Raw genomic sequence first — 18,811 nt, 5'->3', positions numbered from 1 at the left:
TTCGAGATGACACGGAGCTTGGTTCCATCTTAGCTAGGTGTAGAGTAAATTTATCTGATATTTGTAACAACTCTTATGTCGAGTTTTCTAGGAGAGAGAGATTAATATGGTTGCTCATGAACTTGCAAAGGCGGCTGTATATAATGCCGTAAAAATTATAATATAAATAAAGAATGATTTTATTTAAGAACAATTAAAGAATAATGTATTATAAATATTTAACTTAAATGACTCGAGAAGAGATATTTGAAAAAATTTCTTGCGTGAATAAAAAAAAAAGATATTTGAAAAAATAAAATAAAAATGGTTACTTGCAAGTTGCAAGTTGTGGGAAGGTGCCATCTATTGTGTGGTGTGTAGAAAGACGCGTATATATGTTCAATCAGTTGATACAAAAATTACATTATCTCATTCATTTTCTACTTCTTACTTTCTCTTCTTTCACATCTTGTGCTTCCTCTAAGTTTCTTTAGGAGATCTCTAAAGTTCTTCAGTTTGTTTGTTCTACACACTTTCATGTAATTTCTCTCTTTAAATCTCTTAGTAAACACATTTTTTACTCACTGCTTCCTCTTAATTTTCGTTGGTACTCTAATTTCATATTTGACATATTTTATATTGCCTCTAAATATTTTTTTATTTCCTTGGCAGATCTCAGCTTGTGTTTTTGAGACAAAGATCTCAATTTGTTTGTTCTCACACTTTCAGGTAATCTCATTCTTCCTTTGTTAACAAGACTTAGCTTTCAAATTATGTTATGCGATCTGTCCCACAACAAGTGGTATACTTGTACTAAAATGAACATTACTTTCAATTTTTGATGTCACACAAAAAATATACTATCATTATCACTTCAAAATTTATGACCCCTACTTTATTTGTAATGCTCCCTCGGTTTATTTTTAATTATGGTTTTGGAATATTAACACTAAATTAGCAAAATGTATTTTTACACATTTTCTTTCTATTATACCCTCGTTTTAATGCACCAATAAATTCTTATTTTTTGCGCACATTTTCCTTTCTCAATAAATTTAATATGTTATTTTTCTCTTGTAACAAACAATTTTTAGTTACTATCTCTTTCTCCAACAAATTCCTATTTTTTTTTAGACACTTCTTACAATTGTCAATTTTTTAAATACTGTGCAAATCTCGTTAATTATTTTAAGTCAATTTCCAATGAGTCTTCCACTCTTTCTTCCTTTTGAACATTCATGAAGTCTTTTGTTTTTCTTTCTCAGATTTGTTCTTTTACTTAGCACTTGAAATTTTTAACAACTACTACTCATCTTATTTATAAAATTTTAACTCTTTATGAAACCATTATGATAGGTAGCAAAATTTTGTATAAATTTGAGGATAACAAGAAACTCTTCTTACAATTTTGTTTTTTTTTTTGTTAAAAAAGAAACTTTAGTTTTCTAAATATATATCATTAATTAGTTTTTTTTAAGGCAAGAGTCCAATGACATAAAAAAAAGGAATAGAAGACAGTCCAACAGAGTTGGAATGGCTTGCAGATTTTGGTCTATGTCAGGTCCTTATATATATATATATATATATATATGGGGTTTGCTAGAACACACCCACTAGTTTTTATGTGGAAGTGTTTTAGCAAAGTTACACCTTAAGGTGTATTTAACCACTTTTTAGTTATTCACTTGCTAAAATACTCCTTCTAAAAAAGAAGTGGGTGTATTCTAGCAAATGCTTATAGGATTTGCTAGAACACACCCACTTGTTTTTTTAGAAGGTGTGTTATAGCAACATACACCTTAAGGTGTATTTATTAACTTTTTAGTTATAACTTGCTAAAACACTCCCACATAAAAACTAGTGGGTGTGTTCTAGCAAATCTATATATATATATATATATATATATATATATATATATATATATATATATATATATTATTAAAAAAAAAATACAAAAAAAGAATTGGGGGACATAAACCTAACCCAGTCAATTCACTCAAAGTGTATGTCAACCCAATCGGGTGATACAAAGAAATAAAACAACACCGGTGAATGTTTAACTTGCGGTGTATGGACCAACCGTCAACACGAAATGGATCCAAGAACCAACAACTCCTTGCAACAACAACAAGAATAATGTCTCTTTCGAGCTAAACAATCCATCATCAAAGACTGATGAGGATTTTGAAACCTCCCCCAAGTTATAGTGCCAAACTTTGTGAAGGTGAGAGATTTGACCGCCAACACGGATACAGAACCCACGCCTACAACCCGCCGCTATGCTGCGACAGAAATTTAATTTAAAAAATGATATTTTGTTTATTTATTTTCAAAATTTAATTTTCAGATTTTTTTGTTTTTTTAATAAAATCTGACGTGGATAATCATTAATACACGTGGCTAACAAAAAAATATTCATGTCAGCATCACGTAGGAGATTATGGTGAGTCACATGGGTCGGGGCGAATTTGAAGAATCTTTATTTTTCAAGGACCAAATTCAATTTTATTTTTACAGGGGGACAAACTCATAAATGACGTATATTACAGGGGATAAAACAGTAATAACCTTAAAAAAACAACATGCTTTTGTTAAAGAAATCAACTCTTACACATTCTTATTCATTTTACAAAATGATAAATTTTCATTGGTCAACTTAATGTCCTTTTTGTTATATTTCTCATTATATTCACGTTTTGTTATGCAAATGATTCGCTAAAGAGCATTATTGAAAGATATAATTCATAATTACTTATTATTAATCAATTAATTGAATTAATTTATTTTGTTTCTTCGAATTAAAAAATGAATATTTTAATACAGTAATTATAATTTATTATAAAAATTATTCATGGGAAAAATGTACATCGCTAAAAAATAACTAAAAATTCACAAAAAAAAAAACTATAAGTTAATGTTTTTTTAGTTTCTTGTACATATTAAAAAAAAACAATTATATATACTAATAATATTTTTTTTACATTTCATTGTTTATTTTTCTAAATGGGTCACAAAAGAGAGAAATTGGAACGAACCCTTCATATGCATGGAACAACTTTTTATCACAAATCGGTGAAATTCATGTTTCTAAATACCAAATGTTAGTAAGAAATCAAAACTTCTAGAATTTAAATAAAAAGTGTTAGTAAAATTTTGGCAAAATTACGCAATTAATCCTCAACTTAATTTTAAGTAACGATTAAGTCCTTTATCTCTTTTCTTCTTCTTTCCATTTTAATCCTTTGTTCTAAAATATGAACATTGTCATCCTTTTTTTTTCATAAAAAAACCATAAATCCAGAAAACTCATCACAAAATGCTGATCTTCATAAAAAATAAAAACTCAAGTTCATTAAAAAAGCCAAAAATTAAAGTTCATCTTTAAATAAACCCAAAATTTCATCAAATCTAAAACCCAAATATTCAAAACAAACTCATATTTTCAAAGTAACTCAAATCTTCAACTTTTTATTTTATAAAGAGTGAATTTATTATTCCCAAAAAGAATTCCAAATCTCCAAAACTGAAATATAAACAAAAACTCAAAGATATGAATTGGTGTTGGTTGTTTCCTACTTGTAATCAAACAAAATCGGTGTTCATTGATGTTGGTTATTGCATATCAACATTGTTATTGTTGTTGCCATATTCGAAGATCTCAGGTTTTGGGTTTTAAAAAATTAACTACAACAACGTTAACCTGGTGGAAAAATAATGATGAAACAAATTGAACATTAAAATTTAAAATATGGACACACACACACACACCCGACGCGCACGCGCACACACATAAAATTATTAAGGTGCAAGTTAACAATCTTCACTAATTTACACCCACTTTCATCATTTTAAATATTGTTTCCTTAAAAGTTTGTCTTTATTACATGTTTTGTACCTTACGCATATTTTTTAAGCTAGTTACAAAATTGCCCTTCTATTTAAAATTAACTAGAATATAAACAAAAGAGTGTTTTAGTAAATTATAAGTGGGTGCAGCTTGCTAACTTGCACCTTAGTGTTTTTAGGTGGGTGTAAGTTAGCAGCCCCTATATATATATATATATATATATATATATATATATATATATAGGGAGCATATCCTATGAGAACCAGTATCTTATCTAACAAAACGAGAACTTTTTATATTAACCATCAGATTTAATTAACGTCAAAGATTTAATTATTTGCTTAAAATCTCGCATGTAATTGATACACACAATCACAACTTAATAAATTTTGTTCTCGGTTGTGCACCAATTTCTGCACAATTTACTCTACTCCCTCCAGTTTCGTTTTATGCATCTCCTTTGTTGCTCATATCTTGACAGCACTAACATGCTTCTTAAAATATACTATGTTTCTCCATCTTGATTTGAGAGTTTTTTTTTTAATCGAAGCTTAAAATACTTTTCATAATTAAAATTTACTTATTTTGATTTATAATTTAAGATCGAATGCAATAAGGTGCGTAAGCCACGTGAAATTTTGGAGAATGGGGATGGCGACAACATGTACCAAAGAGAGTGTAAAACCTAATGGTAATGATTTAGAATTTTGGAGAGAGCCAATAAACTGAGTGTTAATATTTTAGGGTGAGTATAGTGCCACAGGAGATTTAAAGCAAATAATTAAATTAAACTATGTAGAAGATGAACAAAATAAAGCGTAAAACCTAATCTGGGAATTATTTGAAGAAGATAAAGTGAGTGCTACTTATGGGGAAATTCTGCCTAAATTGTAGCTCAATTTATTAACTTGTAATTTTGTATATCAATTACACGGAAGATTTTAAGAAAATAATTAAATCTTACGTGTTAATTAAATCTGATGGTTGATATAGAAGTTCTTGTTTCTCATATAAGGTATTGGTTCTCACCGGATATAATCTATATATATATATATATATATATATATATATATATATATATATATATATATATATAGGGAGTATCTAATGAGAATGATATTTTTATGTGAGAATATGAGAATAAATTTCTAGCCTTTAGATTAACATTTAATGGTGGAGATTACAAAGCTCAATTAAGAGTATTGCTGTTCCCACATGTTGTTTGGCTGTGCCACACGAGTAAAATACCAAAATACCCTTCGGCAGTTTGCTACCGAGGTTTTTAGGAAACCGGCGGCAGTTAACTGCCAAGGAAAACCTCGGTAGTTAACTGCCGAGGAAATTTGATTATGCAGACAGCAGGTTCTGCATAATTCTAAGTATTTCCAAGCCATTTTTTCGGCCAGTTTTTACCTGTAATTAAACCAGAGCATTTCCAAAGGTAATATAATTCATACAAGATTGAAACTCGGACATAATGAAGATAAATACAATATCTTTTACAATTGTTCATAATTAAATTAAACCGACATTTGGTTAAAATTAAACAGACGTTTGAAATTCATCAAAACATTACAAAGTGTCCATAATTAAACTACTCATTACACATCATTAAATTAAATCCCTACTTACATTCAATGCAATTACATATGGAACGAACATACATATATAATATATTGTCTTCCACCATATTCCGAAACATAAATCCGACGTTGCCGTCGTCGCGAATAAGCAAAGACATATAGCTTGCCGTTTTCCATGCGTATTCATCTCTATCTTCTCCTAGGTCTATGCATGGCATTTGACCAAACAAGTGACGTGTATATTGATTTTCACCAAGATGCTCAAAATAAGTGTTAAGTTGTGCTTTCAAATTGTCAAGAGAGTCCGTCGGCGTTATCATAACCTTAACCGTCTTTTTAAACGCGGAGTACCTAACCCGCCCTTCAATTTGTGCAACCTCAGACATGTCTCACTTGAAAAATTTTGTAACAAAAGAATCATATATTAGAACAAAATTAAATGGAATGTAATAACGAATAAATGAAATGCGGAAAACATTAAAAAGCTATAAATAAGTATTGCATTATTTTCTCCACATAAAAATCATATTATCATATATATATATATATCAATATAAATTACATAATGTTAGTTATATATTGGCCACCAAAAAATTGGCGTTACAATTTCGACCCAAAAAAATACATCGGTGTAATTTCTACCAAAAAAAAAGAACTAACACCGACAAAAAAATCACTAATTAAAGACCAAGTGATTGGAGAAGATCAAGTGACATAGAATCTTCCTCATCTTCCGCAATAACTTCAAATTGTTGCTTTGGTTTTTCGGGAGTGTCCAACAAAATAGGCGCCGCTTTGTTTGACTCCTTTTGTGGTTTGCACGGTTTGTTTCCACTTTCAATAGCCATGAGCTTTCGGAACAAGTCATGTCGATCCAAATACTCATCTTCCCAAGTCACCGCATCTTCTTTCTTGTGATTGTGCCACTCCGTAGATGATGGAGGTAGTGGACAACCATTCTTCAAGGAAATAAGCACAAAATGATTTGGAATTGCCCCAAGGCACAAGATGGGAGTTTTTTGATTACCCGGCGGTGGTGGCCCTCTTAGTGGGAAAAACGATTCCGATTTTCCAACTTCAAGATTTGTCAACACAACCACACACATTTTGTAATAATTAGCAACAATGTGTCCCATGTCCGGAAATGTCAACCACTTATCAACAAGATGTGCACAAGTTTTTGTATTTGCGGGAGGATGTAATCCGTTTAAAATGTAGTTATAACGATCCTCACCCGCAAATACTTCAACATAATCATCTCTATGATCCATCAACTCTTGGATAAGATGTGTACGGATCATGAGATGATTTTTTTCGATCAAGCCCATGAACTCCGCTATAGCCCGGAATCCGCAATGTCCATCGCCGATAACATCCACCACTTTTTCAATAAATGGAAGCATGAAGCGTGGCATATAATCAATAGGACGCATAACCGGGATAGCTTTAGGCTTTGGATACCGAGTAGGTGGTGGAAGTGGGGAAAGTGATGTTTTACCAAGACGAGCACCTTTTTTCCTTTTATATGATGATGTAGTTGGTGATGGTGACGGTTGGCTATCCGGATTTTGGGAATCAACAACCTCCCAAGAAGAAGGGATCCGACTAGTCGATGTAATTTTTCCTTTAGACCTCGCAATGTCGACTTTTTTCTTTGCTCCCTTGGTTGGTACTTTTCGTGGTGGTGGAGACATCAAGGTGGTTTCAGGAAATGCCAATTGCCGCAAACCATCTTTGACCTCAAGCTTCATTTGGAAAGGGAGTTTCTTTAGACGCTCTACAATAGCCTTCAACTCAACCTCGACACAAAAAGCATCTTCATTACTTTGTTCACCCATAGATAACCGAAGCCAATGGTGGTATATCTCATCCAATAAAATTGGCTTCTCTTGAAGGAGTTTTGTAGCAATTTCACATGCACATGGTAGTCCATAAGATGTCCTTTGAACACAACCACAAATGTCATTGTCCATGCACAATGTTTCCCTACAACGTTTTTCTTCCAAAGCAATGTTGTCCAAAGCATTTCTAGACACATGACCACCTAACCCCGAGTACAAGGCGACATCTTTGAATCTATGTTCCAACACGCAAACATTTTGACCAAAGGATGTTTGTATAGCGGTGAACTGGAGCAACAACATGTGATGTATTTTCTCCCAACAAGTACCCAAATCACCCACACTATTGTCCAAGTATTTCTTCAACAAAGCATGGGCCGATTCGACCCTGTTTGTGGTCCTGCAACCAAGATGCAACACATGGTCTGTCCATGCCCTCACAATTTTGTCCTTCACTTCATCCAAGATGGTCATGGCATAATCTACAAAAATTGGGAAATCACTACATGAATCTTTGAACTCCACTAATGCATTTGCATATAATTATTGATTAGGAGATTCAACCATAATTTTCCATGCGTTCATTATCTTCTTCACCACATCCCGATTGCTCACCTCGTTCCCATCCTTTTTAAAGCCCAAAGGATATTTACAATTCAAGACACACCTTTGTTTAACATTAGCTTGCACATGAAAAAAACAATTTAATGCATAACTTTCCGGAAAAACATGTGCAACCGCTTTCATCAAAGACATATCCCTATCGGTAACAATCACCTTAGGCATATTCATCTTTGACGAAAGAAGTTTACGCAACATTGTTAAAACCCAAACAAAGTTTTCTTCTTTCTCATGTGTCATAAATCCAAACCCAACCGAATATGTCAAATCGGTTGAAGTCACCCCAACTACCTCAAACATTGGCATCCTATACATGTTGGTCTTGTACGTGGAGTCCATAACCAAAACCGTTGGAAAATTGTTAAACAATTTAATGGATGTTGGATGAGCCCAAAAAATATCTTCAATAGTATTACTTTCAAGTTGTGTTCTTGAGTAATAAGTATAGTTGTGCTCCTCCAACTTCGAGATTAGAAATTGCAACGGCTTCTTGTCACCCCTATTTGCCTTCCATATTTGTTGACGTTCATTGTACACTTGCTTCACATTTGTCATGCAATGTGGTCTTTGGTTCTTCAAGTGTATCAAAATATTTCTTGGAAGCATCTTGCTCTTGGTCAAGTCACGTACGATCTTCTTGTCGTCCTCCTTTAATCTACCGGCAAGAATGTGTCCTTCTAAAGCCGGCTCCATGGGATGGTTGTGAACTCCATTAAGAATGTTCAATCCCCATTCCTTTGTTTGCTTACTTTGATATCCACTAATCATGAATAAGCAACCGCATTTTCTTGAGCCCGTGTTCGCATGCTTCGGTTTTTTTTTCGGAACTATGTGACTTCCACTCCTTTCACACACTAGCCGGAACATTGGATTGATCAAGCTTGATCTTTGTGTGACAATGGTAAATCCCGCCTTATTTGCTTATCGGCGCACCCACTCAAGCAATTCATCTCTATTTTTCGACTTAACGTCGTCTGAAAAAAACTTAGCCGTGTCGACCTCGTGGGGTTGAAGTGGGAGTACACCGGAGCCGCCAACATACTTTGAAGCTTCAACATGGACGGAAGCTTCATCTATGTTTACTTTCGCTTCAAAATTAGGCGGTTTGACATCTCCGGAATTTTCGACAAAATTTTCTTTTGTCTCTCCCGAAAAATCTTTCGCATTCTTTACCATTACTATAATTAAACAACACATAAATATGAATTAACAACTAAGTAATGCATAAACATCAATGCCATAATGAATCAAAACAAAAAAAACAAAAAAAAAACAAAAGAAAATTTTTTTTGAAAATTTGGCAGTGGCTGCCATTTTTTCGTGGTGAAAATTTTCACCAAGAGTTCCTCGGTACCTAGCTACCGAGGTTTTCTTCGGCACTAAACAACCGAAGTTTCCCTCGGCAGTTAACTGCCGAGGATTCCCATGACAGGGTTCTACGTAACTGACGTAGATACCCCTAAAACACCCAAAAAATGACTCAAATAAAATGCACAATACCTGTTTTTTTACGTCAATAGTGTGTTGATACCTCCTATGCTTGATGCTTGAATGATTTTGGATCAAAAATTGATTATAGAAAAAATGGATTTTGGGATTGAAATGAGGTTGGAAATGAAGGTGATGAAGAAAGTAGTGTGTAGGGGGAGCAGGTAGCTGTTTCATCGGCAGTTAATTTCAGCCGGATTTCAAATTCCTCGGCAGTTAACTGCCGAGGGGGTATTTGCGTAAATTACTGATTTGGCACAACCATACTATATGTGGGAACAGCAAAACTCCTCAATTAATGAATGTATATGCCTCTCCGTTTCTTATTACCGGCCCACCTCTTCTTCTTCCACATACATGCTTTTCATGATCTAACCATCTTCTTATTTTTTTTATATAGATGAATAGATCTCTTTTTCCCCTGTTCCTATTATTTTTTTCTCGTTATTAAGATTGGTGTAACAATCACCCAGATTAAAACTCTTTGCAGCCTCACTCATCAATATTTGTAAACCCAGATTCAACATCTTCAAATTCGTGAATCCAGATTTAACATCAATTATTTTTCTTCTTCTTGAACATAGATACGAACTCGCGAACACAGATATTGGTCGAGCCCCAAAGGTAGAAGAGAAATAGAAACAATTTTAAATCCCTAATTCTCAATTTTGGAAATATGAAAAAAGAAAAATCAAAGATGGAGTATTGGAAAACAAATTAACAAAAACGGAGTTGTTGTTAATGTTGATTTCAAATCATTTATGGCAGACGAAGGATTTTAGATCATTACATAAAATCATATGAAGAGATCTATTCATTTGTATATATATATATAAAAAATCCAGAGATCTTCATGATCAATACGAAGGTTTTTTTTTTTTTTTTTATATAGATGAATGTTGATTCCAGAACCAAGGATTTATGACACCATTACATGGTTATCAACCCCAATTTTGTTATCGTGTCTGGCGGGTGAAGCAGATGTTTTGTGTGTTACGGAAGCAAAATGGATCTGTTTTGAAAGATAGGTTTGAAAGTGCACCGTAACCATTAAGTGACTATTTTAATATCAATCACATGATTTTAATCTAAAGGCTGAGAATTCATTCTCACATTCTCATATAAAAATACCATTCTCATTAATATATATATATATATATATATATATATATATATATATATATATATATATGTTGAAATTCCCCTATCATTAGAAACAAGGTTTTCTGACAAAATAATAAAATCTGGGTTCTAGGATGAAGATATGAGTTTTGTTGAATGTGAAGATGAATAGTTTGAATTTCTGAAATTTTGGAAATTTTTATGTAAAAAAGGATAATAATGTTAACATTTTAGAACATAAAGGATTAAAATTGAAAAATAAAAAGATAAAGGACCGAATCGTTACCTAAAATTAAGTTAGAGAACTAATTATGTAATTTTGCTTAAAATTGCCCACCTAACTATCTGTTTTAACTATTGTGTTTTGCTTTCAAAAAAACAAAACAAAACAATTGTGTTTTGTTGTATTTATATTTTTTATACATTTTATCATAGTTTTAAAAACCAGATCGATCGTCGACTCGGTAAGATCACTGGGTCACCGAGTCAATGGTTCAACCATTGGGTCATTGGTTGAACCGCATGACAGAACCGAATTAAATCGGATAGCTCGGATTTATAACTCGATTTCTATAAAAAAATGTGTACCTATATTAAACTGAGTTGAATTATATTAATCAGGATCACTCAATCACAAAAAATAAAAATAAAATACTAATAAAACCTACCAATTGTCAAAACTCATTAAAAGTAACCATTATATATTTATATGTGCATTTCATACGTACACAAATTCATACCATATTTAAATAAATATCACAAATTTATTCTAATTTTAATAAAGATATTTAGAGAGAAACAACAATATTAAAAAAAAATTGTATTTAAATTATAAATATAATAACTTAGAAACATTAACATGTTATAATTTAAAATAAGAGTTGACAAAAAAAAATAAGAAGCAAACTTCAACACAAAACAACATGTGGTATGTTGGTTAAAGGATTTAAAGGCTTTGCTGCCGGTCTCCTGTTCAACTCTCAGCCATGCCAATTTGCGGTTGTTTTTGAAAAAAACTTAGAAACGTGGTCAAAGGTGCGCATTGACCCGGCCGGTTCTCACAAACCAGTGGTTCACCAGTTTTTACCGAGTTTGGCCAGTTCACACCGGTTTGACTGCATAACCGATCCAATATACAACTCGAATCGGCTATGCATTTTATGTAGGCATGGCAATGGGGCGGGGTGGGGACGGGTTTTACCTTCCCCGTTCCCATACCCGATTCTCATATACTTACCCATTACCCTACCCATACCCAACGGGGATGAGAAATTGAATCCCGTCCCCGATGGGTTTGGGTATCCCCGCATCGAATAATTTTTTTTAATAAAAAATAGAAGTTTTTTTGTATCTCCAAGAGCAACGTTGTAATACATTATCCACCAATATGCTCACTTTAACATCTGTTAGACATAATGATTTAATTGATCCTTCCAATATCAATGGTAGTTTTTATTAACATGGCAATTATCAAACAAAATAACATGACATATCAACATAAAGTAATTTTTTACATTTGGGACGGGTATGAGTATGGATTTGGGGTGGGTACCTATATACCCGTTACCCGTGTTTTGAAATCGGGGAAAACCCATACCCATACCCAAACCCAGTCAAAACGGGAAAAACCTGTCAAATTGGGTTTGGTTCGGGCGGGTAACCGCGGGTATGGGTTTTATTGCCATGCCTAATTTTATGATATACCATTTATTTCTGTCAAAAAATAAAAGGATATACCATTTATTTTGGTTTAATTCATCAATTTTTTTTATTTTTTTTTGAGTTTGTTGTTTCAATTTAATTAAATCTAACTTATCTTAACTTATTAAAATTTCAATCCGGCTACTTAGTTTTGAACTTCTCTCTAATTATGACTTAAATAGTGGTAAGAATAGGATGAACCGAACTGGTCTTTGCAAAGACTAAAACTGTTCTATCTAAAATTTTATATAGTTTGTTAGCCTGTCTATAATTGACTTTCATATTTCTACTAATATTTTACAATTTGATATAGTTTGTTAAATGTATATTATTAAGATTAAGACTAAGATAGCTAAACATAAAATATACAGAATTTAAATTTCGTATCAAACTGTTGTAAAATTGTATTAGCTAGTAGCATTGTATGAGAGTGGTTCTTGCGTGGGGATGTAACAAGATTACAACAGAGAAATTCATATTTTATTATGCACACATATGTATATGTATATATATGAATATCAAAACAAGATTACTTTTTAAAATCAATATATTAGATTAACCTATAAGCAAAATAATTCACAATAAAATTACTTATGTAAATGCAAATTAAAACAACACCAAAATAACTATTTAAAAAAGTTGAGTCAGATGATTCTTCAAAGAGGCAAATTTATCTATAAAAATTAGATGAAATAAATTTATCAATCGTGTGATCATCTTTTGACTTTCATTTTTCTACTAATTTTTAAAAATAATTTTATTTGAAGTAGCTAAATATAAATAAGGCATACTTATTGTAGCAAATTTTTTTTTTTTTGACCCCATTGGAAACCAACGAAACTTATATTTCATTTGAAACAATTTTTTTTGAGGGATTTCATTTGAAACAATTGTAAAATGGTAATCAGGCTAGTGTCACGAATAATAATAGTAAATCATTTTTGCTTCCTCAGTTTTTTTTTTTTAAAAAAAAAAAAAAACCACTAATTTTATTTTATTTTTTGACATAAAAAACCACTCATTGTTAAGTTCTTCATAATAAGAACCATTGTATCATGTACGAAAGATATTCATATATTGTTGTTATCATTATTATTATTTTTATGTGTAAATATAATTCTTTGTTTCATTTAATTTGAATTGACAGAAATAATACATTTCCATCTTGCAGAGAGTTTTAAGACTCAATATATCATGGCAGAGTTGGTAGCTGGGGCATTTCTTCAGTCTTCCTTTCAAGTGATTATTGAGAAGTTGGCTTCAGTTGATATTAGAGACTACTTCAGTAGTAACAATGTTGATGCTCTTGCGAAAGAACTTAATAATGCACTTGATTCTATCAACCAAGTACTAGACGAAGCAGAGATAAAGCAGTACCAAAACAAATATGTGAAGAAGTGGCTTGATGAACTTAAACATGTTCTTTATGAAGCAGACCAACTATTGGATGAGATTTCTACTGATGCAATGCTAAATAAGGTGAAAGCTGAATCTGAACCACTTACCACCAATTTATTGGGCTTGGTTTCAGCTTTAACTACAAATCCATTTGAATGTAGGCTCAATGAACAGCTCGATAAACTAGAACTTCTTGCAAAGCAAAAGAAAGATTTGAGATTGGGAGAAGGTCCTAGTGCTAGTAATGAAGGCTTAGTCAGTTGGAAACCTTCAAAAAGGTTGTCATCTACAGCTCTCCTGGATGAGTCAAGCATATATGGTAGAGATGATGATAAGGAAAAACTAATCAAGTTTTTACTTACAGGCAATGACAGTGGCAACCAGGTTCCAATAATTAGCATAGTGGGTTTAGGAGGGATGGGGAAAACCACCCTTGCTAAGCTTGTGTACAACGACAACAAGATAAAGAAGCATTTTGAACTTAAAGCATGGGTCTATGTTTCAGAATCTTTCGATGTTTTTGGACTCACCAAAGCAATTCTCAAGTCATTTAATCCTTCAGCAGATGGTGAAGACTTGAATCAACTCCAACATCAACTCCAACACATGTTAATGGGAAAGAAATACTTGCTTGTTTTAGATGATATCTGGAATGGGAGTGTAGAATATTGGGAGCAGCTACTACTTCCGTTTAACCATGGATCTTCTGGAAGTAAAATTATCGTGACAACACGTGAAAAGGAGGTAGCATGTCATGTTCTAAAATCAACCGAATTATTTGATTTACAACAATTGGAAAAAAGCAATTGTTGGAGATTATTTGTGACACATGCGTTTCAAGGAAAAAGTGTTTGTGAATATCCAAATCTTGAATCAATTGGGAAGAAAATAGTGGAGAAGTGTGGAGGGTTGCCTCTAGCTATAAAATCATTGGGCCAACTTTTGCGTAAAAAACTTTCTGAACATGAATGGATTAAGATATTGGAGACTGATATGTGGCGTTTATCAGATGGGGACCACAACATTAACTCAGTACTAAGATTGAGTTACCATAATCTCCCATCAGATCTAAAGCGTTGCTTTGCCTATTGTTCCATTTTCCCCAAGGGTTATAGATTTAAAAAAGAAGTATTGATCAAGCTTTGGATGGCAGAAGGTTTGCTGAAGTGTTGCGGATCAGACAAAAGTGAAGAAGAGTTTGGCAATGAAATTTTCGGTGATCTTGAGTCAATTTCATTTTTCCAACAATCATTTGATCCATATGAGCACTATGTCATGCATGATCTTGTCAATGATTTAACAAAATCAGTGTCAGGAGAATTTTGTTTGCAAATAGAGGGTGCTAGGGTGGAAGGTATCAATGAAAGGACACGTCATATTCAGTTCTCTTTTCCATCACATTGTGATGATGATTTTCTTTTGAAGAATCCAAATGGTGTTGATAACTTACTAGAGCCAATTTGTGAGCTTAAGGGACTACGAAGTCTGATGATACTACAAGGCATGCGAGCTTCAATGGATATAACCAACAATGTGCAACATGGTCTATTTTCAAGACTAAAATGTCTGCGGATGCTAACATTTAGAGGTTGCTATCTCTCAGAGCTTGTGGATGAGATAAGCAATTTAAAACTTTTGCGTTATCTAGACCTTTCATACACTAAGATTAGAAGCTTACCTGATACCATTTGTATGTTGTATAATTTACAAACACTCTTGTTAAAAGGTTGTCGTCAATTGACTGAGCTCCCTTCAAATTTTTCCAAACTCGTCAATTTATGTCATCTTGAACTCCCTTGTGATAATTTTGGAGACCCTCGTATAAAGAAGATGCCAAAGCATATGGGAAAGCTAAACAATCTTCAAAGCCTATCATATTTTATTGTGGAAGCCCATAATGAATCTGATCTCAAAGATTTGGCAAAACTCAACCAGCTTCATGGAACAATTCATATTAAAGGGCTGGGTAATGTCAGTGATCCTGCAGATGCTGCCACATCAAATTTGAAAGATAAGAAGTATTTAGAAGAATTACAAATGGAGTTCAATGGCGGAAGAGAAGAAATGGATGAAAGAAGTGTGTTAGTCTTGGAGGCTCTAAAACCAAATAGCAACTTGAAGAAGCTCAACATCACACACTACAAAGGTAGTAGATTTCCAAATTGGCTAAGGGGTAGTCATTTACGCAACTTAGTATCTCTTGAACTGAATGGTTGTAGATGTTCCTGTTTGCCAATACTTGGACAACTCCCTTCTCTCAAGAAACTTTCCATTTATGACTGTGAAGGAATAAAGATCATTGATGAAGAGTTTTATGGCAATAATTCAACAATTGTTCCATTCAAGTCCCTTGAATATTTGAGATTTGAGGATATGGTCAACTGGGAGGAATGGATATGTGTAAGGTTTCCTTTGCTTATAGAGCTTTCTATAACAAATTGTCCTAAACTGAAAGGCACCCTGCCTCAACATCTTCCTTCTTTACAAAAATTGAATATTAGTGGTTGCAAAGAGTTGGAGGAATGGTTATGTCTTGAAGGGTTTCTTTCTCTTAAAGAGCTTTATATAAGTCATTGTTCCAAATTCAAAAGAGTATTGCCTCAACTTCTTCCACATCTTCCATCTTTACAAAAATTGCGGATCAATGATTGCAACATGTTGGAGGAATGGTTATGCCTTGGAGAGTTTCCTTTGCTTAAAGATATTTCTATATTCAAATGTTCTGAATTGAAAAGGGCTCTGCCACAACACCTTCCTTCTTTACAGAAACTGGAGATTAGAGATTGCAACAAGTTGGAAGCATCAATTCCTAAGTGTGATAATATGATAGAGTTAGATATACGGAGATGTGATAGAATTTTGGTAAATGAATTGCCTACCAGTTTGAAAAAGTTAGTCCTTTCTGAAAATCAGTACACCGAGTTCTCTGTGGAGCCAAACTTAGTCAACTATACCATTCTTGACGAGTTGAATTTGGATTGGAGTGGTTTTGTAAAGTGTCCTTCTTTGGATTTGTGTTGTTATAATTCTCTTGGTGATCTTTCAATAAAAGGATGGCACTCCTCCTCCTTGCCTTTGGAACTACACTTGTTCACCAAACTTCATTATCTGTGTTTGTTTGATTGTCCAGAGCTGGAATCGTTTCCAATGGGTGGTTTGCCTTCCAACTTGAGCCTCCTTGGAATACACAATTGCCCAAAACTGATTGGTTCGAGAGAGGAGTGGGGTTTGTTCCAACTCAATTCCTTGTATTCATTCTTTGTCAGTGATGAGTTTGAAAACGTGGAGTCGTTCCCAGAGGAGAATCTGCTGCCACCAACTCTGGAGTTTCTTGTGTTGGATAATTGTTCAAAGCTAAGAATAATGAACAAAAAGGGTTTTCTCTATCTCAAATCTCTTAATCGGCTATTAATTGAAAACTGTCCTAGTCTTGAGAGCTTGCCAGAGAAGGAGGATCTACCGAACTCCCTTATTACTTTGTGGATTGAAGGTAATTGTGGAATAATAAAGGAGAAGTATGAAAAGGAGGGAGGAGAGCGTTGGCATACAATTAGTCACATCCCGAATGTGTGGATTGATGGCATTAAGCAGGAATGAGATGTTATGGGTCCCACGTTTGGTCAAATCTTTTTGGTTTGGAAGGTACGAACATATATTCTTAACCAAACTATTGAATCAAATCTTTTATTTCCCTATGTTTATATTCTTCTTTTTTCCCAGGCTAAGAGGATTTTGCGTTTGGGAATGGTGTAAAGAGCGGTGGCGATTTATTTTATGTCTTTGGGACAATTTGAGGGTAGTCTGGTAAATAGTGATTGTGGTATTTTACCCAAATGGAGTTCCCAACACATCTTTTTTCCTCTTCTGATGAATTACAACCTTTGTGCATCTTATTTCACAATCATTTGATGATGTATGGACTTTGTACTGTAATAAATAATCAGTCTTTATTTGAGTTCTTACAATTAAAACCAGTTTCCATCAGATGTCTTTTGAAAACAAGTGCAAAAAAATAAAATAAAAAATAACACTATGTTACGCAACGCAAGTACAAACTTTAAAGTTTTTTTTTTTTTTTTATATTGCTCATTTGAAAAGCTTCATTTGGCTTTCGGTGACAGTAGCTGGTGGCACACAAAACTAACAAGTTTCATGGAAGTGACTTAGGTGCTCGTGAGGGCTCCTGTCGTCACGCCCATCAAAAGGATTTTCCTTAAGGTTTTGCTGGACAGAACTTTTGATGTCAAAGGCTACTGGATTGGCTGGTTGGAAAACATGAGTTAAATGGCCACGGTTGGCATCCAATCCATAATCTCCCATCATCGGTCTAGGTGGTGGTGGTTCTGGTTCTCCCATGGTTATGGGTTCAGTTTCCGTTTCAATGTGATGGGTGTTTATTGGTGAAGAGTTTCTAGATATTCCTTCAGCTGATCTAGCTAACCGAACTGCTTTCCGATTAGCCCTTGCGGTCTTTTCGATCTCTGGATCGTGCAACAAGTCCTGAGGTTGGACTCTACCTCGCATAAACAGCAAAACAATACCTTAGTAGCACTGCACCATAAACAATCAAACCAAATAAATTATTTAAATTTACAGACAAAATATATAATTACAAAAATCTTCACAATTAACGTTGCTGCTATGTTGAAATTAATCAACAATCCCCGGCAACGGCGCCAAAAACTTGATAGAAAATTAGCAAGTGTACTAATTTGAATCGAGTAATAAATTAATTCGTTTCCTCAGGGACTGTTTTAATCTCTACTTAACAAAAACATTAATCATTAAGATGTAATTAAATTGGGGGTTTCCTTAGGCAAATTGGAATTGTGTGCAATTGAGATTCAATTGATAATGGTAACGTTGGTTTTTGAAATATTTTAGAGAGATGACTAGGTCATTCGAATCATCTGCAATTTACTCATTGGGCAACCTGGTTCTTATGTCTACGAATGTCACAAAGTAAATGATAAATTAACATATTAACTTAGGTCAATCCCTTGATCCTAAGTCCGCTTTTCTAATCATAATTCCCTAATCCCTTAGGTGAACCTATAATTGTCAAAGGATATTAAGTCCGTTAATTCAAAGATCTCAACCTAACAACGTTCCATCCCTAGATTGTCCGTTAGATTAACCAGCATAAATAGATCCGAGGTACACGCTACGGTCAATAGTCATATAATCTCTTAAATCAGTTATATTGGGTCAGAATCATAAAAGCATTAAGA

General features: G+C 33.5%; 1 protein-coding gene across 1 annotated transcript; it reads left to right on the top strand.

Moving 5' to 3' along the window:
* The first annotated feature begins 357 nt into the window (after window positions 1–357).
* LOC11416242 (putative disease resistance protein At3g14460) lies at window positions 358–17,623 on the top strand. Its single transcript, XM_003598813.3, has 4 exons — window positions 358–518; window positions 652–708; window positions 13,354–17,222; window positions 17,301–17,623. The coding sequence occupies exon 3, from the start codon at window positions 13,377–13,379 to the stop codon at window positions 17,175–17,177; it is 3,801 nt and encodes a 1,266-aa protein (XP_003598861.1). The 5' UTR covers window positions 358–518; window positions 652–708; window positions 13,354–13,376; the 3' UTR covers window positions 17,178–17,222; window positions 17,301–17,623.
* Window positions 17,624–18,811: the final 1,188 nt, after the last annotated feature.

Source organism: Medicago truncatula, chromosome 3, assembly GCF_003473485.1.
Source record: "Medicago truncatula cultivar Jemalong A17 chromosome 3, MtrunA17r5.0-ANR, whole genome shotgun sequence".
Taxonomy (NCBI): Eukaryota; Viridiplantae; Streptophyta; class Magnoliopsida; order Fabales; family Fabaceae; genus Medicago; species Medicago truncatula.
This window is presented reverse-complemented; position numbering and strand designations above follow the sequence as displayed.